The 27,938-nt window shown below is 44.0% G+C and overlaps 1 protein-coding gene across 1 annotated transcript; it reads right to left on the bottom strand.

Moving 5' to 3' along the window:
• Positions 1-1,416: 1,416 nt before the first annotated feature.
• On the bottom strand, positions 1,417-27,707 carry GOT2 (glutamic-oxaloacetic transaminase 2). The gene is made up of 10 exons (XM_002760956.6): positions 27,557-27,707; positions 17,012-17,168; positions 15,127-15,255; positions 12,423-12,482; positions 11,750-11,911; positions 11,435-11,539; positions 9,907-10,057; positions 8,890-9,055; positions 3,747-3,897; positions 1,417-2,576 (listed from the first exon to the last, which is right to left on the bottom strand). The coding sequence occupies exons 1-10, from the start codon at positions 27,643-27,645 to the stop codon at positions 2,454-2,456; spliced, it is 1,293 nt and encodes a 430-aa protein (XP_002761002.4). The 5' UTR covers positions 27,646-27,707; the 3' UTR covers positions 1,417-2,453.
• Between the last annotated feature and the right edge of the window lie 231 nt (positions 27,708-27,938).

Below are 27,938 nucleotides of genomic sequence, written 5' to 3' on the forward strand. Positions count from 1 at the left end.
TATGCCTATTGTTTCCCCTTTACAGATACTTGAAGACATCCATTGAACCAGCCCTTTCACATATCCTTTCACCACCTTGGAATGCCCACTAGTAACAGGAACACAGAAAAGCAAAGGGTCAGAGCTACCCTTGACCTGCCATGCAACATGTCCCTCAGGAGAAAGCAAGGGGGAAAGAGTAAATTGAGCCTGCTTCCCCCTCCCAGCAACCATGGCGACACTATGGATTGTCTCTGGGCCTGGCTCCTGCTCCTTTGCTTATCTGGCTGGTCAGTATCCCACAATGAAAGGCTCCTTGCACTGAGTGGAAGGGACAAAATATCATAAGCAGGACTGATGCCACACAGGTGCCACTGCTGGATGTCTGCTGACAGGGGCATATGTCCTACGTCAGAGGATACAGACTTCAGTCTACTGTCTGCACTCTGCTTCCAAATCATTTTTTAAAAATTGAAACCATGGCTGGGTGTGTTGGCTCATGCCTGTAATCTCAGCACTTTGGGAGGCCGAGGCAGGCGGATCACCTGAAGTCAGGAGTTCAAGACAAGCCTGGCCAACATGGTGAAATCCTGTCTTAAAAAAAAAAAAAAAAATTGAAACCAGTTGCCAACTTTTAAGCACCAACAGTTCACCCATAGAAATTAAAATTTCCACGGGGCATGGTGGCTCATGCCTGTAATCCCAGCGCTTTGGGAAGCCGACACAGGTAGATTACGAGGTCAGGAGTTTGAGACTAGCCTGGCCAACATGATGAGAAACCCCATTGCTACTAAAAATACAAAACAATCTAGGCATGGTGGCGCATGCCTGTAATCCCAGCTACTCAGGAGGCTGAGGCAGGAAAATCACTGGAACCTGGGAGGCTGAGGTTGTGGTGAGCCGAGATCTCACCATTGCACTCCAGCCTGGTCAATAAAAATGAAACTCCGTCTCAAAAAAAAAAAACCCAAAAAACAAGATTTCCATTTTTCTTGAAATGCTACCTTAGGCTTTCATCCTCACAGTTCCTGTCACTTTGCTCCTGCTCCTCAATGCTGAGGATGAGGGCTGATCACCACTGATCATCTTATATCCAGTTTTTGATTTACGTTACCACTTGGCTCCTATAGACCCCTGAAGCTGTCAGTTCTCCTCCATCCCTTCTACCACCCCTTGCCTATATCCACAGGATCCTTGAAGGGACTCCATTTGTTCCCCCAAGGTCCGAGGGATTACACCCACATTCTCAGCATCTTTGGACTGGACACACTGAATGACAACATGAAGAAGAAAACGATGACTCTTTGGTCAATATTTGGAATAGTGGACACATCTACTGGCTTATGATCAGCTACATGATTCCAAACTTCTAGAATATTTACCCACTCCTACACCTTCCTCCCATTAAAGAAAAAAAGATACCTTAGTAGACAGCACTTGGGTCTACAGTAATTTTATTGTAACAGAGAAACCAGGCCGCAATAAGTCTATGTGATTAGAGCAGATGGTAGTTCTTTCCGTGGGTGAAGCCTGAACCCAGCTGTCAGCACACAAAGCCTAGAATGTCCTCTTCCCTGGTACCACCCTGCGCTGCTGGACTCGCGACGCGAGAGGAGTGACTTGCACAACCACATTCAGCAAAGGGAGGAGGTTCAACTGGGCAGAGACAACATCCCAACTGGAGAAAATTACGCAATCATTCAAGAGGATGCCGAGATCAAGGACAGTTACCTACTCTCCACTATTCTTTGCTGAGAAAGGTGAGGGTATGACGTTAGCAGAAAATTATGTTCTTTATTCTTAAATAAATCCCAGTAGGATGGGGTTGATGGTCAGTTATGCAATAGAATGGGATTAAAATTTGCATTACTTAAAAATCTTTGTGTGTCAGTTAAAGAACAGCAATGACAAGGGAGAAGAGCCTTCTCTTTTTCTTAAATAAGATAGGAAACTGCATTGTTTTCCTTGCTGTAGTGGCAGCAGACTCACTGGTTTACATAAAACATAATTTCTGCAATGCAGTCTGTTGATGAGGTTGCTCCATGATGGAAGGACAGACATGAGGCCCACTGTTCATGACAGAACTAGGTCTTCTCTCAAAGCCTCTAATGTGCGCTATTTCTCAGGAGGAAACTGACACTTCAGTTAAAGCTTCTGAAATATTGCAATGGCATAATTGACAGGTTTTTTGGTGCGATGACTTTCTTGCACATGTAAACTCTTTGAGAAAAGTTGGAGATAAAAGGACGGGAGAGAGTTTGGTTTAGAGCCACAATGTTCCAGATGCCAGCGCCTCTGTCCTGTGTCACTACATGCTCTTTTCTGAGAAACATTCAATCGCTGTGTGTTACACACTGTGGTTGAAGGAAATCATCCACTCACCACCATCCACTCTCTCTTATTCTCTGTGTGAAGCTCCCAATAGCAGAGGCTGAAGACAGAAAGGTTGTCTTTGCTTCCTCACACCAGGGACATTACTTGGTGACCTGGTGAATGGCATGGGCAAGGTAGCCCACGTTGCTGGAGGTGACCCCGGCCACAGAGATGCGGCCATCCTTTGTCATGTAGATGGAGAACTCCTTGGTCAACCTCTCCACCTGCAGAAAGGAAAGAATTTTAGGTACCTCTTCCTGGTAAGGGGGATTCTCCCTGGCCTGGGGCAGTAGCCAACTCATTAAAGCTCTATTTCTTCCCTTAAACCCTGTTCCCAGAATTTGCTGTTAGCTTGGAATAAAATAATAATAAAAAGCTACTTTAAGGCTGGGCATGGTGGCTCACGCCTATAATCTCAGCACTTTGGGAGGCCAAGGCGAGTGGATCACTTGAGGTCAGGAGTTTAAGACCAGCCTGGCCAACATGGTGAAACCCTATCTCTACTAAAAATACAAAAATTAGCTAGGTGTGGTGGCACACACCTGTAATCCCAGCTATCCAGGAGGCTGAGGCAGGAGAATCACTGGAACCTGGGAGGCGGAGGCTACAGTGAGCCATGATCACACCATTGCACTCCAGCCTGGGTGACAGAGTGAGACTCCGTCTGAAAAAAAAAAAAAGCTACTTTAAAGTAGGATGATGAATTCTGAGTCATAAACAGGTGGGGAAAAAAAAAATCTTTAGATTCAGCAGAGCCAGGATTCGGTTATGAAACAGCTATTTCTCCTATTGCTTTCTTGGGAGAAGCAGCAATGATCATGAACATGATCAAAACATGCTCTGCTCTTTAGAAGTTTGTGAGTTCCTGGGGGATACAGAGACATAAACAACTAAAAGAATAAAGCAAAATAAACACTAAAAATAATTACAATACCTTTACCTAAAAGGGCTCCAAAATAACTGTTTTAACTGTTTTTTAGGGTAACTTTGAACAGGTGGGTGATCGACGAAGAACCCTTCTGGGGCTGGTCTCAGTGACTCACACCTGTAATTCCTATAGTTTGGGAGACCAAGGTGGGTGGATCGCTTGAGTCCAGGAGTTTAAGACAAGCCTGGGCAACATGGCGAAACTATGTCTCTACTAAAAATGCAAAAATTAGCTAGGTGTGCTTACAGTCCCAGCTGCTCGGAAGGCTGAGGCAGGAGGATCACTTGAGCCGTGGGAGGTGGAGACTGCAGTGAGCTGAGATTGCACCACTGCATACCAGCCTGGGTGTCAGAGCAAGACTATCTCAAAAAAAAAAAAAAAATTAAATAAGGAAGAGGAAAAAAAATAATCCTGGTTTGCAAAGACTGATCAGTTGGCCTGCTGTAGAGAAATCAGAATCACTCACCTGTTCAGGCTTTAGCCCTGTGAAACAAAACATGCCAATTTGGTCGCTGATGTGTTGCCAGTTGTGGGTGGAGCCCTCCTTCTTGAGGTTGGAGACCAGCTGCGTCCGCATGCTAATGATGCGGTCGGCCATGCCTTTCACTTCTTGCAACCTGTAAAGAAACCCAGAGATGCAGCTCATCTGCCTAAGCACTGACAGATGTGCCAGAGTTCACAGCATTTTTAGCTCCCTTGAGCCCTTCCCAAGTGTGCCTCAATTCTCAGGCCACAGCTGAGTCACATGCTGTCACTGGTTAGGGACGAAAGCTGTTGTGTAGCATTCTGTTTTATATCGGAACACTATTTTCATTAGGCAACTACAACAGTTAACACACTTGAGTAGAGACAGTCCTTGACTCACAATTTTTCAACTTTATGATGGTGCAAAAACAACATACAAGTGATTCTCCCACCTTGACCTCCCAAAGTGCTAGGATTACAGGCATAAGCCTGGCCTTAAATATATTTTTGACTTATGACAGGCTTATTGGGATGTAACCCCATCGTAACTGCATCTGTATTAAGTGAATGAATTAAGTGAATGAATCACTCTAAAACTTATGAAGATTAAGGTAAAAGCGTGGGTTAAACAAAATATGACCTTATTTTTGACATGGATGAAATATACTTTCCTATCTTCCCAAGTGAGACAATGTACTATGAATCTACAATGAGTCAAGCTATCGTAGGTGGTGACAGCTTGACTCCTTGCCTTCAAAGGCTTACAAGGGATGCTGGTAACCAAACCTGCAAACAAAGTACGGAATAAGGCCACATAATGTAAAACAGATAGGACATTGCTGTACTAAAAGCCCCAAGGAAGAGTAAATTCTGTCTGAAGGACTGGAGAAGGTAGTCCCAACTATACACAGGGATCACCTGATTCTGAATACAACCTTCCCCTTCCTCAGAATCTACCCTTTCCACTCCATTCCCATGGCTCTGGAACATTCTTGGCTCTCATCAATGACGTTTCCATTTACAGTTTATCTCCCTGTTCTTAGGTGTTCACTTTCCCAAACCATTTCTCTATAATGATGTCACGCAGAGTTAGAAGTATTGTCCTGACAATTTGAGGCCAAATATGGGACTTAGTAATGTTTTACTTGACCCAGTGAAACATTTTTAAACCGGGCACTTGTGCATAAAAGCTTAAACCTGTAGTTTCTCTTGAAAAATGAGAAGCTGACAGCGCTGTATTAGCAGCATAATTACTAGCTAGAATTGAGGAGCCCCTGACCCCTCCAGGTATGGCATCTGATTTTAAATTTCCTACAGTCCAGCTTCATTCACTTTGAGGCCTGGATCCCAAAGACACGGAGTGTCTGAACAGGGCTAGATGTGGAGCCATCTTAGCCAAACTGCTCCATCCTCTTTCTTGCCTGGAGAATCAAGTTCTGACTTTACTTACAGTATTAAACAGGGTGCTACATGATCTGCTTCACCTTCTTAGCTTGGCTGCCTCCCACAGTCCTCTTCACACTCTGTGTTTTCATCATGAAAACAACTTGGGACTTTCTACACAAGTTCTGCCTAACAATGCCTATGCCGTTACACAGATCTCTGCCCAGTTTCCTTGTCTGCTTCATTTTCTTTGCAAAAAAAAAAAAAGCCCTTTCCTCTCTTTAAGGCACAGCTCACATGCCACGGTCCTTATTACATCTTCTTCAACTCCCCACTAGAATCAACAGCTCTCCCTTTAGTCATCATTTATTCCATTCTGTGTTATATTAAATACCATGTGTGGCTGGGTGCAGTGGCTCACATCTATAATCCTAGCACTCTGGGAGGCTGAGGCAGGTGGATTTGTTGAGGTTAGGAGTTCGAGACTAGCTTGGCCAACATGGTGAAACCGAATCTCTACTAAAAATACAAACATTAGCCAGGCCTGGTGGTGGGCGCCTGTGGTCCCAGCTCAGGGGAGGCTGAGGCAGGAGAATTGCTTGAACCCAGGAGGCAGAGGCTGTAGTGAGACTGCACCACTGCACTCCAGCCTGGGCCACAGAGCAAGATTTTCTCAAAAAACCAACAACAAAAAAGTCACATGTGTATCTTTCTCATCAGATTATAACCACCCTGAGGGTAGTCAATAACATAGTTTGGCATCTTTGTCTACTATAGACTCTCAAATTGTGTGTTGAAATGCATTAAAAATTTTTTCATAACGAGAGAATATGAAAATATTTTTAAAAACATTAAAGATATTAAGTAAAAAAAGCTTAGTATAATTCTAAGTGGCAAAACCAAAACCAGTCCTACACATACATACATAACAGTATGTCACAACTACAGATAACAATGGGCAAGAAGAAAAAAAAGCTGGGTTAGAATACCTAGATTTACGGTTAATTTTTTCCCTTTCACAAACTTTGAGAAATATACTTACATGTTAATTTTATACTGGAAAAAATATACTATAAAAAGTAGTCAATTTTTTGGTAGGTATAATGTGAATCTATTCTATCATATAGAACTATCCTGAGCTGGGTGCAGTGGCTCAATCTATTCTTTCATATAGAACTATCCTGAGCTGGGTGCAGTGGCTCACAGCTGTAATCCTAGCACTTTGGAAGGCAGAGGTATGAGGAAGTCTTGAGCCCTGTAGTTTGAGACTAGCCTGGATAACACAGTGAGACCTCGTCTCTATGAAACAACAAAAGGAAGCCCGGGCGCAGTGGCTCACACCTGTAATCCCAGCACTTTGGGAGGCTGAGGCAGGTGGATTACATGAGGTCAGGAGTTTGAGACCAGCCTGACCAATATGGTAAAACCCCATTTCTACTAAAAATATACAAATCAGCCGGGTATGGTGGTGGGCACCGGTAATCCCAGCTACTCAGGAGGCTGTGATAACAGAATCGCTTGAATCTGGGTGGAGGTTGCAGCAAGTCAAGATCTCACCACTGTGCTCCAGCCTGGGTGACAGAGCAAGACTCTGTCTGGAAAAAAACATTAAAAAAAATGTTCCTGAACCAGATTCTTAGTATTTACTTTAATGTTCTTGAGATAGAAAGTGAAGATAGAAAAAAAATAGTTGTCACATGACGACTTGGGGAGCTACCTATCAAGTTTCTTAGAGAGAGGTTTAGCTTTTCTACCTAAGAGCTGCTCAGAGATGTACCCTCTCAACCAAGCAGCTGCACAGGAGAAACTTATGTAACAGACCACACCTTCCACAGGCATCATGGCTTTTATGAACTCTGAATTACATAGAGTAGGGGTTGGCATGCTTTCTATAAATGGCCAAACAATAATTATTTTAGGCTCTACGGGCCATATGGTCTCTGCCTGCTACAACTGCTCACTCTGCCATGGCAGTATAAAAGCAGCCATACACAATTCATAAACAAATGGGTACAGCTGTGTTCCAATAAAACTTTATTTACTTCTTTAGAAAGAAAGAAAAAGACAAAAAAAAAAAAAAAAAAGAAAACTTTTTTTATAAGAAGAAAGGGCAAACAGGATTGACTCACAGAACAGTTTGCCAGCCACTTTCTAGAGCAGTGTTTTCTAAATTACGTCTCATGACCATTACGTCTTATCACCCATTAGTAGGTTAATTATTTATTTATTTTTTATTTTTAACTGTAATAGAGACAGTCTCGCTATGTTGCCTAGGCTGGTCTCGAACTCCTGGGTTCAAGTGATCCCCTACTTTGGCCTCCCAAAGTGCTGGGATTATAGGCGTGAGCCACCTTGCCTGGCTTAGTATGTTAAATTCAATTTAGTAAGATGCATTTGGCATTTAGAAAATATTAGAGTAGAGACTGAGTGTGGTGGTTCATGCCTGTAATCCCAGCACTTTGGGAGGCCAAGTTAGGTGGTTCACTTGATGCCAGGAGTTTGAGACCAGCCTGGCCAACATGGCGAAACATGTCTCTACTAAAAATACAAAATAAATTAGCCAGGCGTAGTGGCGCATGTCTGTGATCCCAGCTACTCAGGAGGCTGAGGCTCAAGAATTGCTTGAGCCTGGGAGGCAGAGGTTGCAGTGACCCAAGATTACGACACTGCACTCTAGCTTGGGTGACAGAGCAAGACTGTCTCAAAAAATAAAAAATAAAATAAAATAAAAATTGGAGTAGAGCACATGAAGTACTGAGTTTATAAAATAGTTTCAGTTATATATACTTATAAATACATAATGTGTTCAAGGTCATGATGTAAAATATATAGTTTTAAAACTTTATAGATGGGGTTTTAGTATGTTGCCCAGGCTGGTCTCAAATGATCTTACCACCTCAGCCTCCCAAAGTGTTGGGATTACAGCACTGAAGTGAGCCACTGTGCCCAGCTTTAAATCTATTTCTCACGTGGACTGTGGTCAAACCGACTGAGTAACACTAATTCAGAGAACAGATGTCGACAGTCAGACAGTACAGATTAATAAAAAATTAGGCTGAGTGCAGTGGCTCACACCTGTAACCCCAGCACTTAGGAAGTCTGCAGTGGGAGGATCACTTGAGCCTAGGAATTTGAGGAGACCAGCCTGGGCAAGACAGCAAGACCCTGTCTCTACAATAAAACACAAAAATATGCAGAAATACTGATTCAATGCTAGCAATTATTGGGACACAAAATATGATGTTCTTAAGGAAGTTTTCCTATGTGAGGTACATAATTCAAAACCGATTTTAGGGAAAGGCAGGTTCTATTTAACATGGAGATGATGGAAAAAAAAAGAACTACCATTTAAAAATTATGTCTAAAAAAAGAAAAGAAAATCTTATATGACTGCTGTGAGTAAACAAAAAAAACAATAAAAAAAATAAAAATTATGTCTGTCTCTTACAGAGAAATACCAACTAATTTGGTTCAAAGTGCTAACAAATACTTGGAAGACTGAGGCTGGAGGCCTGCTTGAGGCCAGGAGTACAAAGTAACAGTGAGTTAGGATTGCAACACTGCACTCCAGACTGGGTGACAGAGCAAGACCCTATCTCAACCAATCAATTTTTTAAAAAAGGAATGCACATTCTTTCCTCCCTTCCCCGTCTTCTGCATATAGAATCTATGGGTATATCACTAGAGGTCAATTAAATACTAGCTTTGAAGGAGCAGTGGTGGGAACAGGTGGGTGGCTGGGGAGTGGCATAAGCCTTTACCATTGTTTTCGCAAATCTGGGGTGTTCAGAATGGCAGCAGCAATCCGGGCCCCATTGAGGGGAGGGTTGGAATACATGGGACGGATCAAGATCTTCAACTGTGACTCCACCCTTTTCGCTTCATCTGCATCTTTGCAGATCATAGTGAAGGCTCCTACACGCTCACCTGAAAGACAAAAATGGATCTCGTCTTCTGGCTCTACTATCTAATGTGCTAAAGTAAATCATGAATTTATTTGCTATGTATTATCTGTTTCCATCCAAAGGACCCCCAAATTTCTTTTTTTTTTTGAGATGGAGTTTCGCTGCTGTTACCCAGACTGGAGTGCAATGGCACAATCTCGGCTCACCGCAACCTCCGCCTTCTGGGTTCAAGCAATTCTCCTGCCTCAGCCTCCCGAGTAGCTGGGACTACAGGCGCTCACCACCACGCCCAGCTAATTTTTGTATTTTTAGTAGAGACGGGGTTTCACCTTGTTGACCAGGATGGTCTTGATCTCCTGACCTCGTGATCCACCCGCCTCGGCCTCCCAAAGTGCTGGGATTATAGGCGTGAGCCACTGCGCCCGGCCCCCAAATTTCTTTTTATAATAAAAAGAAAACTTTTTATTATAAAAAGTTTTCAACAACCAAAATAGTAAACCGAGGCACAATAAAACTTTGAGTACTCAGGAGTATTCAAAGGCATCTTTTTATTGCATCTATCTTCTTGGCTCATGGATAAGTCATTTTTTGTTTAGAGAAGTAGTAACCAGTTTCCTTTGCTGGAAGAATTTAAGGACACTGAAGAACATATGGCTAAGAAAATCAGTAAAATCTACAATACCAGTCTCATCTCAGGGTAGGGAGGACGTGGACATGAACACACACACACACACACACACACACACACACACCCACACCCACACACACCCTCACATACACATAACCACCCCCACCAACCTACCCATCAAGCTCTATGCCTTCGTGGCATTCTCTCCCAGCATAACATGTATCATGTTGGGTGCTGTAGCTTACCATATAAGCCCATGTTCTTGGCATATGATTGACAGAGACAAACATTAATGCCCTGTTCAATGAAGTGGCGCACAGCCCAGGCATCCTTATCACCGTCACCACTGGCAAAGCCTTGGTAGGCCATGTCAAAGAAGGCAAAGAGATTCCTTTTCTGAGGAGGAAAAGAAAGTTCAAAGCTTTAGCAGTCTGTCTGAAGATGCCCTAGATGTTTATAAAAATCTGAAAAATGTTTATGTGAGGTGGGCATGGTCCCAATAAACACAAAGGCTTTATTAGGCTTTTGTGGGGCTAAGGTAACCCCGGAAGACTCATCCCACACCCAGAGCTAATGAGACAACCTCATTAGAAACATCTCATCTTCAAAGTGTTCTCCAAATGCTGTTTCTGTCTCATTTTGTTTGCAGCTTAGATTTGACAGAAGAAAAAGAAAGGGAAACTGGCCATGTGTGGTGGCCCCTGTCTATAATCCCAGAACTTTGGGAGGCCAAGGTGGGAGGATCGCTTGAACCCAGGAGTTTGAGATCAGCCTGGGCAACAAAGTGATAAGCTGTTTCTATAAAAAATAGAAAGAATTAGCCAGGCAGGTGTGGCACACATGTCTGTAGTCCCAGCTACTCAGGGGCTGAGGTAGGAGGACTGTTTGAACCCTGAAGATAGAGGCTGCTGTGAGCCATGATTGTTTCACTGCACTCCACCTTGGGGTGACAGAGTGAGACTCTGTTTAAAAAAAAAAAAAAGATAAGAAAGGGAAAGGAAAAAAAGTAAAAAGGGAAAACAGGGACACAAGACAACAGGAATAATATTTTCTCCCCTAGAATTTTGACTAGTATCTTCTCTGACAGCTGGCTACACTTTGAGAGTGATCACGGCAATGCTGCAAGGGGAAGACATGAAAATTGTTTAAAAAGATGAATAATCAACCACTGGGACACATAGGGAGGGTGAATGTGCATTAACAGCAGACATCCTGGGATCAGTAGACAGGTTTTATCAGAGTTCCCTACATCCAGGCTGAGGAAAAAATTTATTTTCTTTTTTTGAGACAGTTTTACTCTTGTTGCCCAGGCTGGAGTACAGTGGTGCGATCTCGGTTCACTACAACCTCTGTCTCCTGGATTCAAGTGATTCTCCTGTCTCAGCCTCCTGAATAGCTGGTATTACAGGCATGGGCCACCAAGACTGGCTAATTTTGTATTTTTAATACCGACGGGGTTTAACCATGTTGGCCAGGCTGGTCTCAAATTGCTGACTTCAGGTGATCTGCCCGCCTTGGCCTCCCAAAGTGCTGGGATTACAGGGGTGAGCCACTGCACCCAGCCAAAAAAAATTACTTTCAAATGCTCATGCGTCATCAATCCCAGAACTGCTAATCACACAAATGAGGAGCCCTTTTCTGGCCGCTTATCCACCTGTGTGGACATTTCATGCAGGTTCAAGGTTAAGACTCTCTGTTAAGACACTGCCAAATTAAGCCTCCAAAGCTGGTTACTAAACACAGAACTGTCACCATTGAGTTCATCCTCCTCACCTTTACCACTGTTGCTATTTCCTTCCACTGTTCCGGACGCGGGTCCACTCCCGTGGGATTGTGGGCACAGGCATGCAGAAGAACAACACTTTGCTCTGGTATTTTCTAGAGAGAAAAACAACCAACAGATGACTTTGCAGCTTTAAAGGAAACAGTTTATCTGAAATGCTACACGATCCCATCATTTGATAAGTAACAAAGGTAACCAGAAGTCTGGGAATCAGCTCATCCCTAGTACTGGGACATGTTGGGAGACACCATATGTCCACAAGCAAGAGTTTTATTCATCTGTCTCCTCCTGAAAGCCCCACTTACTGAAATGTCCTCCATAGCGCCTGTGAAGTCAAAACCGCAAGTCTTGGGGTCGTAATACCGATAACCTTGTAGCTGCATGCCAGCGTCCCTGAAGATGGGTGTGTGATTTCCCCAGCTTGGTTTGGGCAGAAAGACATCTCGGCTGAACTTAAAAAATCTTTGCTAAAAGATGAGAGGAAATAGAAAAATGAACAAAGGAGAGGCAAAAAAAGTTGACATATTTTAATGAGAGAACATTTTTCTCTGCTGAAACCCAGTTTCTCTCTATGGTTGAGAAGTAGTATTGACTCAGCAGTGAGACTGCATGGGTTGGAACAGTCTCTGACAGTTATATTGGCCGCGTAGCCAAGGACCTAGCTGGGTCTTACTTTCTTCACCTGTAAACAGCGTAACTATACCTCCCTCACAGGGATTAAACAAGCATTTTAAAATGCAAAAGCTCCCTAGTAAATAGTAAGTTCCTAGCCAACTGAATTTAATCATCATCTATATTCTATGTTTCTTGTAATTTCTTCAAAATCCTTTCATTTTCTAATCAGAGAATAGAACATCTGCAAACTTCATGGAAAGAAGAAATCTACTTCTGTATCCACAGTCAGATACACACACAACAGGAAGCCTTGTCATCTGCAATTTATATATAGTTCTTTGCTGAAGAAGCTTCCAGACTCACCAGAAAACTGGCTCCGATCCTTAAAGCTCCAGTTCCAGAAATGGTCTGCACAGTGACAAACTGAAAGAGAGACACCCATGGTCAGTGATGTGCAACACTCTCTATACAGGCCCAGCCCCAGGGGCACTGCTCTGTCCAGGACCCTTCAGAATTCAGAAGCTAATTCTTTACGGCCAGTTAGTAATCATTCTGTATTTCACAGGAAACTTTCACAACACAACAATTCCTCCCAAATATAAAAAAGGGGTGAATTACATAAAAGATATAAAAAGACACTGAGAGGCTAGGTGCAGGGGCTCATGCCTATAATCCCAGAACTTTGGGAGGCCAGGGTGGACGGATCACTTGAGGTCAGGAGTTCAAGACCAGCCTGGCCAACATGGTGAGACCTTGTCACTACTAAAAACATAAAAATTAGCCAGGCGGGGTGGCACACACTCGTAATCTCAGCTACTCAAAAGACTGAGGCATGAGAATTGCTTGAACCTGGGAAGTGGAGGTTGCAGTGAGCCGAGATTGTGCCACAGCATTCTTGTGTGGGCAACAAAGTGAGACTCTGTCTCAAAAAAAAAAAAAATAAATAAATAAAAAGACACTGAGAACAGTCACTACATTAAAACATTACTCTAGAATCATATGAAGTACAATGACTCTCTAAACATCAAAGTTCCTTGAAAAGCAAGTCAACAAATATACAAGGAGAACATTATAACATTTTAAAGGTTTTCTAAAAGGTCCCCTTCTACGAGTTTTCATAACCTGAAATATTCATGTTTTGGGTAATAGGAAGATGCTTGAGGTGAATTTGCTTATTCAAATTGGTAAACTTTAAGGGACAAATAAGAAACCATGGTAAGTTTAAGAGGTTTTTGTTTGTTGTTGTTTTTTGAGATGGAGTCTCACTCTGCTGCCCAGAATGGAGTGCAGTGGCGCGATCTTGGCTCACTGCAACCTCTGCCTCCCGGGTTCAAGCAATTCTCTACCTCAGCCTCCCAAGTAGCTGGGATTACAGGCATGTGCCACCACGCCTGGCTAACTTTTGTGTTTTTTAGTAGAGACGGGGTTTCACCATCTTGGCCAGGCTGGTCTTAAACTCCTGACTTCATAATCCACCTGCCTCAGCCTCCCAAAGTGCTGGGATTACAGGTGTCAGCCACTGCACCAGGCCTTTGTTTGTTTTTTTTGAGATTAGTGCTGTAATCTCAGTGCTTTGGGAGGCCAAAGTGGGAGGATTGCTTGAGCCCAGTGTTTGTTGTTTTTAAAGGCATTGTAGAAGTACAAGGCTCTACAAAGCATAAATCTATTTTTCTGGACTGGGGTGGCAGTGGATTACAGAGGGAAAAACCCAACTAAAAAATTCTTTTAAAATAGTTTGTCTCTGCAAACTTTGGCATGATGGAAATAAAAACCTCACTGTAGGTCCGATAATACTATGATTCACAAAGGACAAGAACTTTTTTTTTGAGACAGGGTCTTGCTGTATCATCCAGGCTAGAGTGCAGTGGTGCAAGCTTGGCTCACTGCAATCTCCACCTCCTGGGTTCAAGCGATCCTCCCATGTCAGCCTTCCAGTAGCTGGAACTATAGGTGTGCACCACCAAACCTGGGTAAGTTTTGTATTTTTAGTAGAGATGGGAGTCTCACCATGTTGGTCAGGCTGGTCTTGAACTCTTGTCCTCAGGTGATCCACCTACCTTGACACCCCCACAAAGTGTTGGGATTACAGGCGCAAGCCACTGTGTCTGGCCAAGACACAACAACTTATAAAAGACAAACCGATGTTATTTTAAGGTAGGCCAGTCTCATACTTAGGTTATTATCTAGATAGACCAGATACTAGGCAAAAAAACACATGAATTAAAAGTACAGAAATTTCCAGGAGGAGCTAACAGGCGGGTGACTGTTTGGACAGAACTAAACCAAATTCCATTTTATGTTGGATAATTACTACATAACCCTGGGGTCGACGTTGTGTGCTTTACTCTGAGTTAAATTCATGTGTGGACTTAGACCAGTCTTGTAAATAAAGTGTATTTATTCCGGCTTTTCAGGGGGGGAAGGGGAGAGAAAACGCTGGCTTAATGTTGCTAGTTTTTATGTTTCTTTACTCCCCAGGCTTACCCAGAAAAATATACAAATGCACACATTAAAAAACATTTTTTTTTTCAAAAGAAAGTGAACCACGATGTGCACGAGTTCACACGTTGGGAGCGTGGTCTTCTTTCAGAGTCCAGACAGGCTGTGAAAGGACAGCAAAGGGCCGCCAGGCTGGTCTAGCCCCCATAGTTCACCCATGGCTTGTTTCTGGCTTGCTTCTTCTGTGCAAGTTGAAAGCTTAGGACGTGAGGGTGGGGGTTAACTGCAGGCCTAAAACTAGGCAGTGCTAAGCATTGCTAAAGCATATTCAATGTAAAAGGAACATAAGCAGGTAGAGACTTAACAGAAAGGTAATGTCAAATCTATCAATCAAATTACTTCCACATTTTCTGGATTCCTAGTAGTACATTTCTGGAATTGGTGTCATGTAAATTATTTAATTATGACAATTTACTATCAAAGAAGAATTATTAGAAATAGTGTGGTCTCCTCAAAACAATTATTAGACACAAAACGAGTTGTCTTTTCCTAGTTCTTTAAAATTATTTAAATGATTACAGATTTGTTAAAACAGACCTGGGATGATGCCAGAGCCTGCTCAGCTTACCCGGCCACTTTTCACGACTTCGCTGTTCTCACCCAGGGCTAGTTGTGCAGATGCCTTGCAAAATTCCGCCAGTCCCCCGATGGGCAGGTACTCCTTGTCCAAACTTTTTGCGGCAATTTGGGCCTCTGCCTAGACAAGAGAAATGCATCCGTTGAGTTTTTTTCTCCTTACCTGGAATTACTATGATTAATATTTAAAGTTTTATAAGTTAAGTTTTGGAGGTGAAGCCTTTTTTTTTTTTTTTGAGATGGAGTTTTGCTCTGTCACCCAGGCCGGAGTGCAGTAGTGGCACAATCTTAACTCACTGCAACCTCTGTCGGGTTCAAGTGATTTTCCTGCCTCAGCCTCCCGAGTAGCTGGGATTACAGGCATGTGCCGCCATGCCTGAATAATTTTGTATTTTTAGTAGAGATCGTGATCCACGACTTCTCCAACTCCTGACCTCAGGTGATCCACCCGCCTCAGCCTCCCAAAGTGCTGGGATTACAGGCATGGGCCACTGAGCCCAGCCAAGCCTTTTTCAAAATTTGAAGTTCCTCTCAGAGAAGGGTAGGTAGAATGTTGGATAATTGATATTGCAGAACAGAAATATTTTCTTTTTTAAATTGTATTTTATTGCTTAAGTTAGGTTTTATGTGGATGAGTATAGTCTTCCTTGGTTACAATTTAACATAAAACGGGATTCTTGGAATGTGCTTAAAAGCAACACCTAAAATAGATATCAGATGATTAAATCAAACTAAATGCATACAGGAGAAGCATTGCAAGCTATATGCCAGCCTAAGAACTTTGAAGGGTTAACAGTAATAGCCACACATCTTTGTGCTTTGGCACCAGAGGCCTGGCGGTCCTTACTAATTGTGTTACCCTAGGCAAGTTAGTTAGCCTTTCTGAGCCTCAGTTTCCTCCTCTGTTAAATGGAGGAACTATTTCTACCTCTCAGTATTGAGGTGAGGTGTGAATGAGGGAATGTACAATAGCGCTTGGCTGTGATGCAGGTTGTAGTAGCAAAAATACTTGCTGAATAATTTAAAAAATTATAAAAGGATTTGTTAGATTATTTAGTTAATGAATAAAGATGCTTTTTGTTATAAAAATATAACAAAAGAAAGAGGTGGCAAAAAATTCCATAGCTCAGCAGGAAGAAAGGCTAGAGCATGCCTGTGTACAAAGGTTTTATTAAGGTAATCGCAATTAGAGAAATGGAAAATAACAGCAATCCACGAAGAGCTATTCCTCTCACCAAGAGACAGTGTTTAAAGTCTTGGTCCTCTTGTGCACCCTCAGGATTAAACCGGGCATAGCTAAGCAGTTTTGTTTTGTTTTTTTTTAAAGACAGAGTCTTGCTCTGTTGCCCAGGCTGGATTGCAGTGGCACAATCTTGGCTCACTGCCACCTCTGCCTCCTGGGTTCAAGTGATCCCCCTGCCTCAGCCTCCCAAGTAGGTGGGACTACAGGCACACACCACCAAGCCTGGCTAATTTTTTTGTATTTTAGTACAGACAGGGTTTCACCATGTTGACCAGGATGGTCTCGATCTCCTGACCTCGTGATCTGCCTGCGTAGGCCTCCCAAAGGGCTGGGATTGTAGGTGTGAGCCACCGCACCCGGACAGCTAAGCATTTCTATAGCATATTTAATGTCTGTTTTATAGATGATCACAGAACCACATAAAGTTAAATCTTGGAAGAAAAACAGGTGGTTCCAACCTCTCACCTCTACAGCCAAGGAGACTACAGCCCAGAAAACCTGGGTGATTCATGCCACTAGTGCCAGAATTAAAGCCCAGGGCTCCTGACTCCCAGTCCAGCACTGTTCCTGACACTCTCCAGGGCTCCCTTCAGTTTATTCACGCTGCTTGGAAGGAGATAAATGGTAAGCTCACCTTGCGGACACTAGGCAGCACGTAAGGCTTTCCGTTATCATCCCGGTAGGCACCAACTCCCAGATTCATCTTTTTGCTGTTGGTGTCCCTCTTAAAGGCTTCAGTGACTCCCAGGATGGGATCTGGAGGTCCCATTTCCACATGGGTCCACCAGGAGCTGAAATGAGAAATACATTAGCTCAACCCCATTAGCTAGATCCAAGATCCATTTTACTTATTTATGAGACAGACTCTTGCTCTGCTGCCCAGGCTGGAATGCAGTGGTGCTATCTTGGCTCAATGCAGCCTTCACCTCCTGGGCTCAAGTGATTGCCCCGCTCCAGCCTCCTGAATAGCTGGGATTACAGGCATGTGCCACCACACCCAGCTAATTTTTGTATTTTTAGTGGAGATGGGGTTTCACCATTTTGGCCAGGTTGGTCTAGAACTCCTAACCTCAGGTGATCCAGGGCACCCAGCCACATTACTCTTATATCATGTTTAAAATTATGAAAAATACAAATTTGTGTTAAACGAAATTGAATTGTTATTCTGACAAACTTTTGTTGTTGTTGTTTTTTGAGACGGAGTTTCACTCTTGTTACCCAGGCTAGAGTGCAATGGCACGATCTCAGCTCAAGCAATTCTCCTGCCTCAGCCTCCTGAGTAGCTAGGACTACAGGTGCGTACCACCATGCCCAGCTAATTTTTGTATTTTTAGTAGAGATGGGGTTTAACCTTGTTGACCAGGATGGTCTCGATCTCTTGACCTCGTGATCCACCCGCCTCGGCCTCCCAAAGTGCTGGGATTATAGGCGTGAGCCACCGCACCCGGCCTGTTTCTTTTTTTCTTTTTTTTGAGGCAAAGGCTTACTCTGTCACTCAGGCTGGAGTGCAGTGGTATGATCTCACTCATTTCAGTCTCTGCCTCTTGGGTTCAAGCAATTCTCCTGCCTCAGCCTCTGAGCCAAAACAGTACTGATGTACAGAAAATTGAGCAGACAGTACAGTCCCATATACTCCTACCCCCAGGTTTCCCCATTATCATTTTACATTGGTATGGCCCATTTGTTACAATTAATGAATACATACTGATACATTATTATTACTTTTTTTTTGAGATGAAATTTCACTCTTTGTCTCCCAGGCTGGAGTGAAAAGAGGAGCTCTCCGCTCACTGCAACCTCCACCTCATGGGTTCAAGGGATTTTCCTACCTTAGCCTCCCAAGTAGCTGGGATAACAGGAGCCTGTCACCACACCTGACTAAATTTTTGTATATTTTTTCTTTTTTCAGATGGAGTCTCACTCTTGTTGCCCAGGCTGGAGCACAATGGCCAGATCTTGGTTCATTGCATAACCTCCGCCTCCCAGGTTCAAGCGATTCTCCTGCCTCAGCCTCCCAGTTGGTGGGATTACAGGCAGGCCCTATAATCCTGGCCAATTTTTATATTTTTAATGGAGACAGGGTTTCTCCATATTGGTCAGGTTGGTTTCAAACTCAACCTTAGGTGATCTGCCCGCCTTGGCCTCCCAAAGTGCTGGGATTATAGGCATGAATCACTGCACCCGGCCCATACTGATATATTATTAAATCCACACATTATTCAGATTTCCTTAGTTTTCACCTAATTTTGTTCCATGATTCCATCTAGGACACCACATTATAGTTAGCTGCCATGTCTCCAAAAGCTCTTCTTAGCTGTGATAGTTTTGGGAATACTGGTCAGGTATCTTGTAGGATGCCCCTCTACTGGAATTTGTCTGAAGTTTTTCTTACTAGACTGGGGATGGGGATATAGGCTTTTGGGAGAATGGTAATTGTATTTTGTAATACATCAGCTTGAAGACAACTTTTTTCTTTTCTTTTTGAGATGGAATCTCACTCTGTCTTCCAGGCTGGAATGCAGTGGTGCGATCTTGGCTCCCTGCAAACTCTGCCTCCTGGGTTCAAGAGAATCTCCTGCCTCAGCCTCCTAAGTAGCTGGGATTACAGGCACCCACCACCACACCCAAATTTTTGTGTTTTTAGTAGAGATGGGGTTTTACCATGTTGGCCAGGCTGGTCTCAAACTCCTGACCTCAGGTGATCTGCCCTCCTCGGCCTCCCAAAGTGTTGGGATTACAGGTGTGAGTCACTGCACCCAGCCTTGAAGACAATTTCCAAGATCTTTACGGTAACTTACAATTTTGGTCTAATATTACAAGTTGATTAACAGATTATTATTCATTGCATACCTAATCAGTTTCTAAGACAGACTACAGATACATTGATTTCCAAGCATGATTTAAAATTTATATACCTTTGCTTATTTTTACATGCTGAAGAGGCTATAGTTTTGAGTCATTAAAATAAGAAGGTCTTTCTTTGTTGCCACTTTAAGGAGGCAGAAAAGGGATATACGTGGCTGTAAAAGTTGTGTGTTCATGAGTTTTGCCTCTCTGTTTAGAATGCTTGTGTAGGACTGACATCACCCTCCCTTCTTAATTTTCTCTGGGAAATAGAAGCTACTTTGGTTAAAAGCAATGAGTGTTGAGACCACACAAGGATCAATAGTGACAAATAATACAATCGTGTGTTTTTAAGGAAAAAGAGTAGAATTGCTCTACAGCAGTTCTCAAACTTTGATCTTTAGATCCTGTTAGACTCTTAAAACTTACTGAAAACCCCAAAGAGCATTTATTTATGTGGGGTCTAACTATTAATACTTACTATATTAGAAAAACTGAGCAGCTTGTTTTACTTACTGATTCATCTGAAAATAGCAATGATGGAAACATACTGTATGCTAACATAACATGGACCTAACATTTTCCCAAGGAGAACTATTATCCTGAAGTACCAGTTTGTTTTAAATATGAAAGAGCATATGAAGACAAAACTTGGAAAGTGAATTTTTAAAAAATTCATAATTTTTTTTTAACCTTTGAGACAGAGTCTTGCTCTGTCACCCAGGCTGGAGTGCAGTGGTATGATCTTGGCTCACTGCAACGTCCACCTCTAGGTTCAAGCGATTCTTCTGCCTCAGCCTTCCAAATAGCTGGGATTACAGATATGCGCCACCATGCCTGGCTAATTTCTATATATTTAGTAGAGACAGTGTTTCACCATGTTGGCCAGGCTGGTCCCAAACTCCTGACCTTAAGTGATCCACCCACCTCGGGCTCCCAAAGTGCTGGGATTACAGGTGTGAGCCACTGCACCTGGCTGTGAATTTTGTTAGGATTTATAATAAATGAATCTGAAAAGAAGCTGACTTAACTGTTTTGTCTTTTTTAAAGAGATGGGTCTTGGCCAGGTGCAGTAGCTCATGCCTGCAATCCCAGTACTTTGGGAGGCCAAGGCAGGTGGATCACCTGAGGTCAGGAGTTTGAGACCACCCTCAGCAACATGACGAAACTCCATCTCTACTAAAAATACGAAAATTAGCCGGGCATGGTGACGGGCACTTGTAATCCCAGCTACTTGGGAGGCTGAGGCACAAGAATCGTTTGAACTCAGGAGGCGGAGGTTGCAGTGAGCTGAGAGTGTGCCACTGCACTCCAGCCTGGGCGACAGAGCAAGACTCAGTTTTAATAAACAGACAAACAAAGAGATAGGTCTCACTCTGTCCCCGAGACTGGAGTGCAGCCTTGACCTCCTAGACTCAAGCCATCTTCCCACCTCAGCCTTCCAAGTAGCAGGGACTACAGGCGCACAGGGTTAACATTTTAACAAAGTTTGCCCAATCCTGATGGCCTAGTTTCCTTGGTTTAGTGATTAATGACTTCATCTACAAAATAAGTTTTTTTTAAAAAAAAACCTATCTAGGTTGTGCAATCAGCCTAGACAGTAGAGATTCTCTGCTTTGCCAGAACACTATTCTAGGCTTACGATCTTCTAAACCAATCACTAAGAACACTATGTGCTAAGGGCTGGGAATGTAAAGAATATAATCCCTTGCTACCCGACTAGTCCACTGGGGTGATCAGCAGGGAGCTGAAAGAAGTGCAGGTTGGGCACTGCAGGGAGATGAGGGACAGTAATACAGACCGACCCAGGGCACAGGATATTATTTATGGAGCTCTGAGCAGAGGACCTAATAGCTTGGGGAAGGGAAGGAAAGTACTGTACAGGTTAGGAAGGCTTCCTGGAGGATATGACTTAGCAGCTGAGTGCTAAGGATGAAAGGAAGAGAGAGAAACAAAAAAGAGCTTTCCAAGCAGAGGCTTAAGAAAAAAGCCTCATGGTGAGAAAGAGCTGGGGGTTGTTGCAGGACAAACGGGTAGCTAAAAAAGCAAGGCTTCAAATTACCCAGGTGAAATTGCCCAAATTCTCCTAGTAATCACTTAACCATTGTGAATCAGCCACGTGTTTCAGTATGACACCGTGGATGTTCTTTGTGTTCACCCTGCTGATAAACTCACGAATTATTTCATGAACATTTCTTTCCCAACAAAGTTTCTCTTAATGTACTTGTGGCCAGTCAGCACTCATACACCTCACTCCTCCATGGCATACTGGATGGCAGTACAGAGTTTAATTCATGCTCTCTTGACCAGTTAAAGACTGTCGCAGTCACAATCATTGTAATTAGTGTGTACAGTCAATTCTCTGTTATTTAAGGGCAGATTATTCCAGTTTTTTTGATTTCCCAGGCTCTTACTTCTTTTAATGGTTCTTTTAATAGCTTGCCTTGGGTAATTTCAGTTCTGGGCAAACTGCATGGATTCAAATAACAGCTCAGTCACCTGCCAGCTGTGTGAGCACTGGCAAGTAAATTAAGCCTCAACTTTCCTGTTCCTAGTACCTAGGCGATCGTAAGAAGCACAGATACCTTGAACCAACTTCTGAAGTGGGCCTGAAGAAAGCTTTCATTTTTACTTATCCACAACTCAGACTCTGAAAACATGTAGCCACCTGTCTGTCTACATCACTGTCATTAACTGCTGAGTGAAAGGAATACTTTGAATGTCAAAGACATACTAGATTATAAAAGACAACAGTTCTAGAAAACAATTTTTATTTTTAAAAAGATGGTCTGGCTGGGCATAGTGGCACTTGCTTGTAGTCCCAGCTACTCAGGAGGCTGAGGTGGGAGGGTCACTTGACCATAGGGTTTCAGACCAGCTTGGGGCTACGTTCCCCAGTCTTGGGAGGGGGGCGGGAGGGGGAGACAGTCTGTATCCTCCAAGCCCTCAATCAATAACAAAGCCACTGCCCACTGCTCCCAACCACAAGGACAGAAGGCATCATTTTTGTTAAATGGTGTAAAAAGCACTTATTTTTCAAGTTCTTTAAAATGTTAAGCATAGAAATTCAGAAACCATAGCCTTGGGTCTTCTGGTATATATCTTAAGAATTCTAAAAGCAATTTCAAAATACTGAATTTTTAAACAATCTAGATACACAAGTGGAGATACTCAATTAGTTTTTAAAAAATAATATGTAATAAATTATGTTCATTTTACAATTACAATGCTAGTTTTTAGATTGAAAATGAAATACATACCTGAGGCTGCTCAATAAAAAAAAAGAAAATGAAATCCAGATTAAAGAATACAGGTACAAAACCCACCTATCTATTGCTTGAGACAAGCAGAAAAATGCTTTATAATCCAGATCATGAGGAAAGTGGTTCTTCGCCAGGGAGAGGTGAAGGGGTTGCCTAGTCAGGGAACATTTGACAATTTCTGGAGACATTTTTGTTTGTTGAAATTTTGGGGGAAAGCAGGTACTACTGGCATCTAGAGGACAGAGGCCTGCAAGGTTTTTCTTTTAAATTTTATTTCAGGCTCAGGAGTACATGTGTGTGTCAGAGAGTTTGGTGTACAGATTATTTCATCATCTGGGTAATAAGCATAGTACCTGACAGTTATTTTTTCTGATTTTCTCCCTCTTCCCATTCTCTACTCTTGGGTAGGCCCCAGTGTCTGTTGTTCCCCTCCTAGAGGGATATTCTTTTTTTTTTTTAGGGTCTCACTCTGTCACCCAGGCTAGAATGCAGTAGTGTGACCACAGCTCACTGCAGCATCTACTTCCTGAGCTCAAGTGATCCTCCCTGAGTAGCTGGGATTAGTGCGTGCCACCATGCCTGCTTTGTTTTTTGTAGAGATGGGGTTTTGCCATATTGCCGGGCTCAAGTGATCCTTCCACCTCAGCCTCCCAAAGTGCTGGGATTACAGGTGTGAGCCACGGCACCTGACCTAGAGGGAATACTCAAATTTAATTAGCCCCACACTAGTAATCATCTTTCAGCTCCTCCATGCCTTTTATTATTCCATTTCTTAAAATGGTAAAGACTCCACACACATTGTAAGAACTCTGATGTTTTTAAAGGAATTGAGTAGATGAAACTAAGAGTGTTCTAGTGCAAAACTAATGCTGATAACCTGTGACCTATAAAGTGATTCCTATCAGTACACTTTGGATACAAGCGCAAAGCCTCAAACATTGAGCAATGTTGACTAGTCATCCAAGAGAGGTTAGGTACAAAGTATTCAGGTAAGCCTTTCCAACTGAAACGCATTGCCATTTCCCTGGAGCTTATGCCTACTTAAAGTTTTACGGTTTTTAAACTGCTTTTCCTCACATTCTTATTTTAAAATCAGAAGGGGAGTTAATTAGCTTGCCCACAATCACAGAGCTAGAAATAGCAGAGACAATAGCACAGTTGTGATTTTTTTTTTGAGACGGAGTTTCGCTCTTGTTACCCAGGCTGGAGTGCAATGGCACGATCTCGGCTCACCGCAACCTCCGCCTTCTGGGTTCAAGCAATTCTCTTGCCTCAGCCTCCCAAGTAGCTGGGACTACAGGCGCACGCCACCATGCCCAGCTAATTTTTGTATTTATAGTAGAGACAGGGTTTCACCTTGTTGACCAGGATGGTCTCGATCTCTTGACCTTGTGATCCACCCGCCTCAGTCTCCGAAAGTGCTGGCATTATAGGCGTGAGCCACCCGCTCCTGGCCGATTTTTTTTTTTTTTTTTGAGACACAGTCTTGCTTTGCTGCCCAGGCTGGAGTGCAGTGGCGTAATCGGCTGGATCACTGCAACTCTTCACCTCTCAGGCTCAAGCTATCCTCCCACCTCAGCCTTCCAAGTAGCTGGGACTTCATGTGCACACCACCATGCCCAGCTAATTTTTGTATTTTATGTAGAGATGGTGTCTTGCCATGTTGCCTGGCTGGTCTAGAACTTCTGAGCTCAAGTGATCCACCTGCCTCAGCCTCCCAAAGTGCTAGAATTACAGGTGTGAGGTACTGCGCCTGGTCTGTGATCTTCTAGCTAGTGGTAATGGTACCACAGCTGGACACTGCATATCTGAAGAGTCTCGTGAGACCTGCTCAGTTATTTCATTAAAAATTAAATAATCAGAATTAAAAACAAATCATTATAAATCAAAATACATTAGCATTTTTTTTCTTCATTGAACTCCAACTACGTCTGATCTCATGTCACTATACTTTTACAGTACAGGTCAAGAACAGAAAGTTTGATTCGCATTGTTTAGTTAAATGATACACTTGAATTTACAAAGAGTTCCACGTATTTACCAAGAGTTCCAAGTATGCCATTGGATAAATCCTCAATTCTTCAGAATAACAACTGACAAGGTTTTATTGTAATAGAAATGTTGATGAGTTCAGTTTCTTTTAAACATTTTCCACTTTAACCATTTGGATCTAGGTAAAGATCACTTCCACAGTGGAAGGAGTGAAGTCTGACCTCCTTGCCTGAACAGTTAACCTTTATGCCAGATACCGTACCTGGTTCTATCGTCTAATTAGGTATCACTGTTTAAATTTGAAGAGTAATTCCTCAACATCAGGTGCTCAACTATTTTAAGAATTTATTTTCTGGTCAGGTAGGGTGGCTCAGCCTATAATCCCAGCACTTTGGGAGGCTGAGATGGCAGTAGTCTGAGACCAACACAGGGAGACCCTATCTCTATAAAAAAATTAAAAAATTGCCTGTAGTCCCAGCTACATGGGAGGCTGAAGCAGGAGGATCACTTGAGCCTGGGAAGTCAGGCTGCAGTGAGCCACCATTGTGCAGCTGCACTCCAGCCTGGGCAACAGAGTGAGACCCTGTATTGAAAAAAAAAAACCAACAACAAAAACTTTTTTTTTTTTGAGATGGAGTCTTGCTCTGTCACCCAGGCTGGAGTGCAGTGGCACAATCTCAGCTCACTGCAACCTCCGCCTCCTGGGTTCAAGCAATTCTCCTGCCTCAGCTTCCTGAGTAGCTGGGATTACAGGCGTGTGCCACCCACCACACCCGCCTAATTTTTGTATTTTTAGTAGAGATGGGGTTTACCATGTTGGCCAGGCCAGTCTGGAACTCCTGACCTTGTGATCCATCGACTTTGTCCTCCCAAAGTGCTGGGATTATAGGCATGTGCTACTGCGCCTGGCCAAGAATTTATTTTTTGTACATATTTTGCAGCACTGTGTTCCCCTGTGTGTGTGTGTTTATGGTTAGTTGAGTGAAGGAACAATAAAATCTAACTGATTATGATCAATTAGTTGTAAACACCATTACACTTGGACCAGCCCATGTTCAGATTTTGATCTAAGACACAACATTAAAATGTCATACTGCATTTGTTCCTGTTGCATTAAGTGAAAAATCAGGGCTTAAAAATATCCAACATGAGAGACATGCCAGGAACCTTAATAGTGCTGAGACATAACAGTGAATATAAAGTAGGTAAAGTCTCTGCTCTCATGAAACTTACATTTTAATGGGAAAATACAGAAAAGAAAGAAAATGAGTCAGGCTCTCAAACTGAAAGAATGACTAACCCTGACTGATTTTCACCAAGCACTAGAGCTTCAGGTGACCTAGCCAAATCCATAATACAAGGTATTATTTTACGATTACTACAATCGGTAAACATACTTTCTCTTGCCCGAAATTTTAAGCACTCCTTTGGTTTTTCTAAATTTGCTGCATAAATAACTCCTCCTGGCTCTGGCCCACTAGGTAGGCAGGCCACGTTGACAGTGGGCCAGGAAGGAGCCAAGTCAGGAAGAGAAGCAAGTGGGAAGCCTGGGCAAAACTATACTGCCAAGGCTGTGGGGCCTTGGAAAGAACAAACCGTTCTGCTGGTTGAAAGACATGGAGCACACATTCAAACGAAAGGCCAAGCAATGCTTTGCTCCCTGCAGTTAATACCTGCTTGGGGGTGGTTTTAAAATTCAGTTCCTGGCCAGGCGCAAGGGCTCGCGCCTATAATCCCAGCACTTTGGGAGGCCGAGGAGAAAGGATTACCTGAGGTCAGGAGTTCGAGACCAGCCTGGCCAACATGATGAAACCTTGTCTCTATTAAAAATACAAAAATTAGCTGGGCATGGTGGCACATGCCTGTAATTCCAACTACTCTTGAGGCTGAGCCAGAATTGCTTGAGCCCGGGAGAGGTTGCAGTGAGCCAAGATCGTGCCACAGCACTCCAGCCTGGCCTACAGAGCGAGACTTTGTCTCAAAAACAAAACCAAACAAACAACAACAAAACACAAAAATACTCAGTTCCTTATTAAGGTAGTACTTAAGCAGAGTGCTCCAAATCGCCTTCTTGAGTTGAATTAATCGTCTGACTCCAGTCTCCACTGGGAATGAATTGCCAGAGCTCATTTCATGCTCTGAAATTTCCCTCCATACTACTATACACACCACAGTACGAAATCATGTCATTTTTGGACAATGACAATTTGTCATTGTCCTTCCCTCGCCTTGTTCACAGTTGTATCGCCAGCATCCGGTCCAGAGCCTGGCTCTGAGAAACTGCAGTTACGAAATGTTTACTGAATGAAAGAGCACAGGGAGATGGAGAGGAAGATTGATGGCCTCTCTGCAACCGATCTCCTTAGGGGCAACAAGGGAGGAAAAAAAAAAAAAAGGAGGCACACTACATCTCGATACTCTCCCAAGCAAAGGCCCAACGGGCCCCGGGATCAGAGGGACCCCGGGGTGGGGGTCGCAGGATCTGGAGGATGCCCCAAGCCAAGGTCGCGGATGCCGGGAGGAAAGCGAGGCCCGAATGCCGGCGTCCCGGAAACCTTCCTCTCGTGCGCTTCCAGCCCAGGACACACAAGCGGAGCCAACCGCCGCTTGCCGACCCTGCTCGGAGGCGGGGGGGGGGGGGGGGGGGGGAAGGGGGCGGAAGGCCAGGACAGGTGCGCCCGCTGACCCCAGCGCACCTGGTCAAGGGCACAGGCACCCCCCGGCGCCGCGGCCCGCTTGGTCTCCGCACCCCTCCCCCTTGAATGGAAGTCCGGGAGCCGCCGAGGGCCACACTTCTTTTCCCCAGGGATAATGTTGCACGCCTTCCTGCAGGGCCGGGTGCGGGAGCGAGGTATGTGGGTTCCCGAGGATCACTGTGGGGCACGGAGGCTCAATCGAGGATCACTTTGGGGCACGGAGGCTCAATCTTCAGCCCCCGGTAAGGGAAAGCCGAGGGTGTGGCAAAAAAGTGTGTGTGTGAGTAACAGTGCGGGAGCCGGGAGGGGTGAATGTTCTGGGGCGCTCGCAGCTCAGCTGGGCAGGGCCGTCGCCCGGCTCCATCTCCGTCTCCCTTGGCTTACCTGGCTCTGGCAGAGGCCGCGGCGGCGAGGCCCGGGTGGAAGGCGGCGGCGATGCCGGAGAGGACGCGGCGGGAGTGCAGCAGGGCCATGGTGGACAGTAGGAGGGCAGTGAGCCGCCACAGGACAAAGTAGAGGACGAGCTGACACAGACACTGGGCGCGGGCTCCTGCTGAAGATAAGGACAGCGACCTCCCCGGGCCAGAGCGACCGCGCGCTGGGCCCGAGCCGCGTCACAGCGACCCCTGGCGGCCGGCGGGGCGGAGCGGCATGGCCTCGGCGGAGGCTGTGGCGGAGGATGACAACACAGTTTATACCTGCGCCGAGCGCTTGCTGCGCTTCATTCATTTAATCCAGCCGGGCCGAAGAGGTGACTGCTGCTATG

Source organism: Callithrix jacchus, chromosome 20 (assembly GCF_049354715.1).
Source record: "Callithrix jacchus isolate 240 chromosome 20, calJac240_pri, whole genome shotgun sequence".
Taxonomy (NCBI): domain Eukaryota; kingdom Metazoa; phylum Chordata; class Mammalia; order Primates; family Cebidae; genus Callithrix; species Callithrix jacchus.

What these genes read in the sequence shown, in the direction of transcription:
- GOT2 (XM_002760956.6), bottom strand. Translation starts at nt 27,645, where the DNA reads ATGGCCCTGCTGCACTCCCGCCGCGTCCTCTCCGGCATCGCCGCCGCC. An exon ending in GGATCGGAGCCAGTTTTCTG is followed by an intron (nt 11,912 to 12,422) that starts GTGAGTCTGGAA and finishes CTCATCTTTTAG; the next exon opens with CAAAGATTTTTTAAGTTCAG. An exon ending in AAATAGCAACAGTGGTAAAG is followed by an intron (nt 10,058 to 11,434) that starts GTGAGGAGGATG and finishes TTTCCTCCTCAG; the next exon opens with AAAAGGAATCTCTTTGCCTT.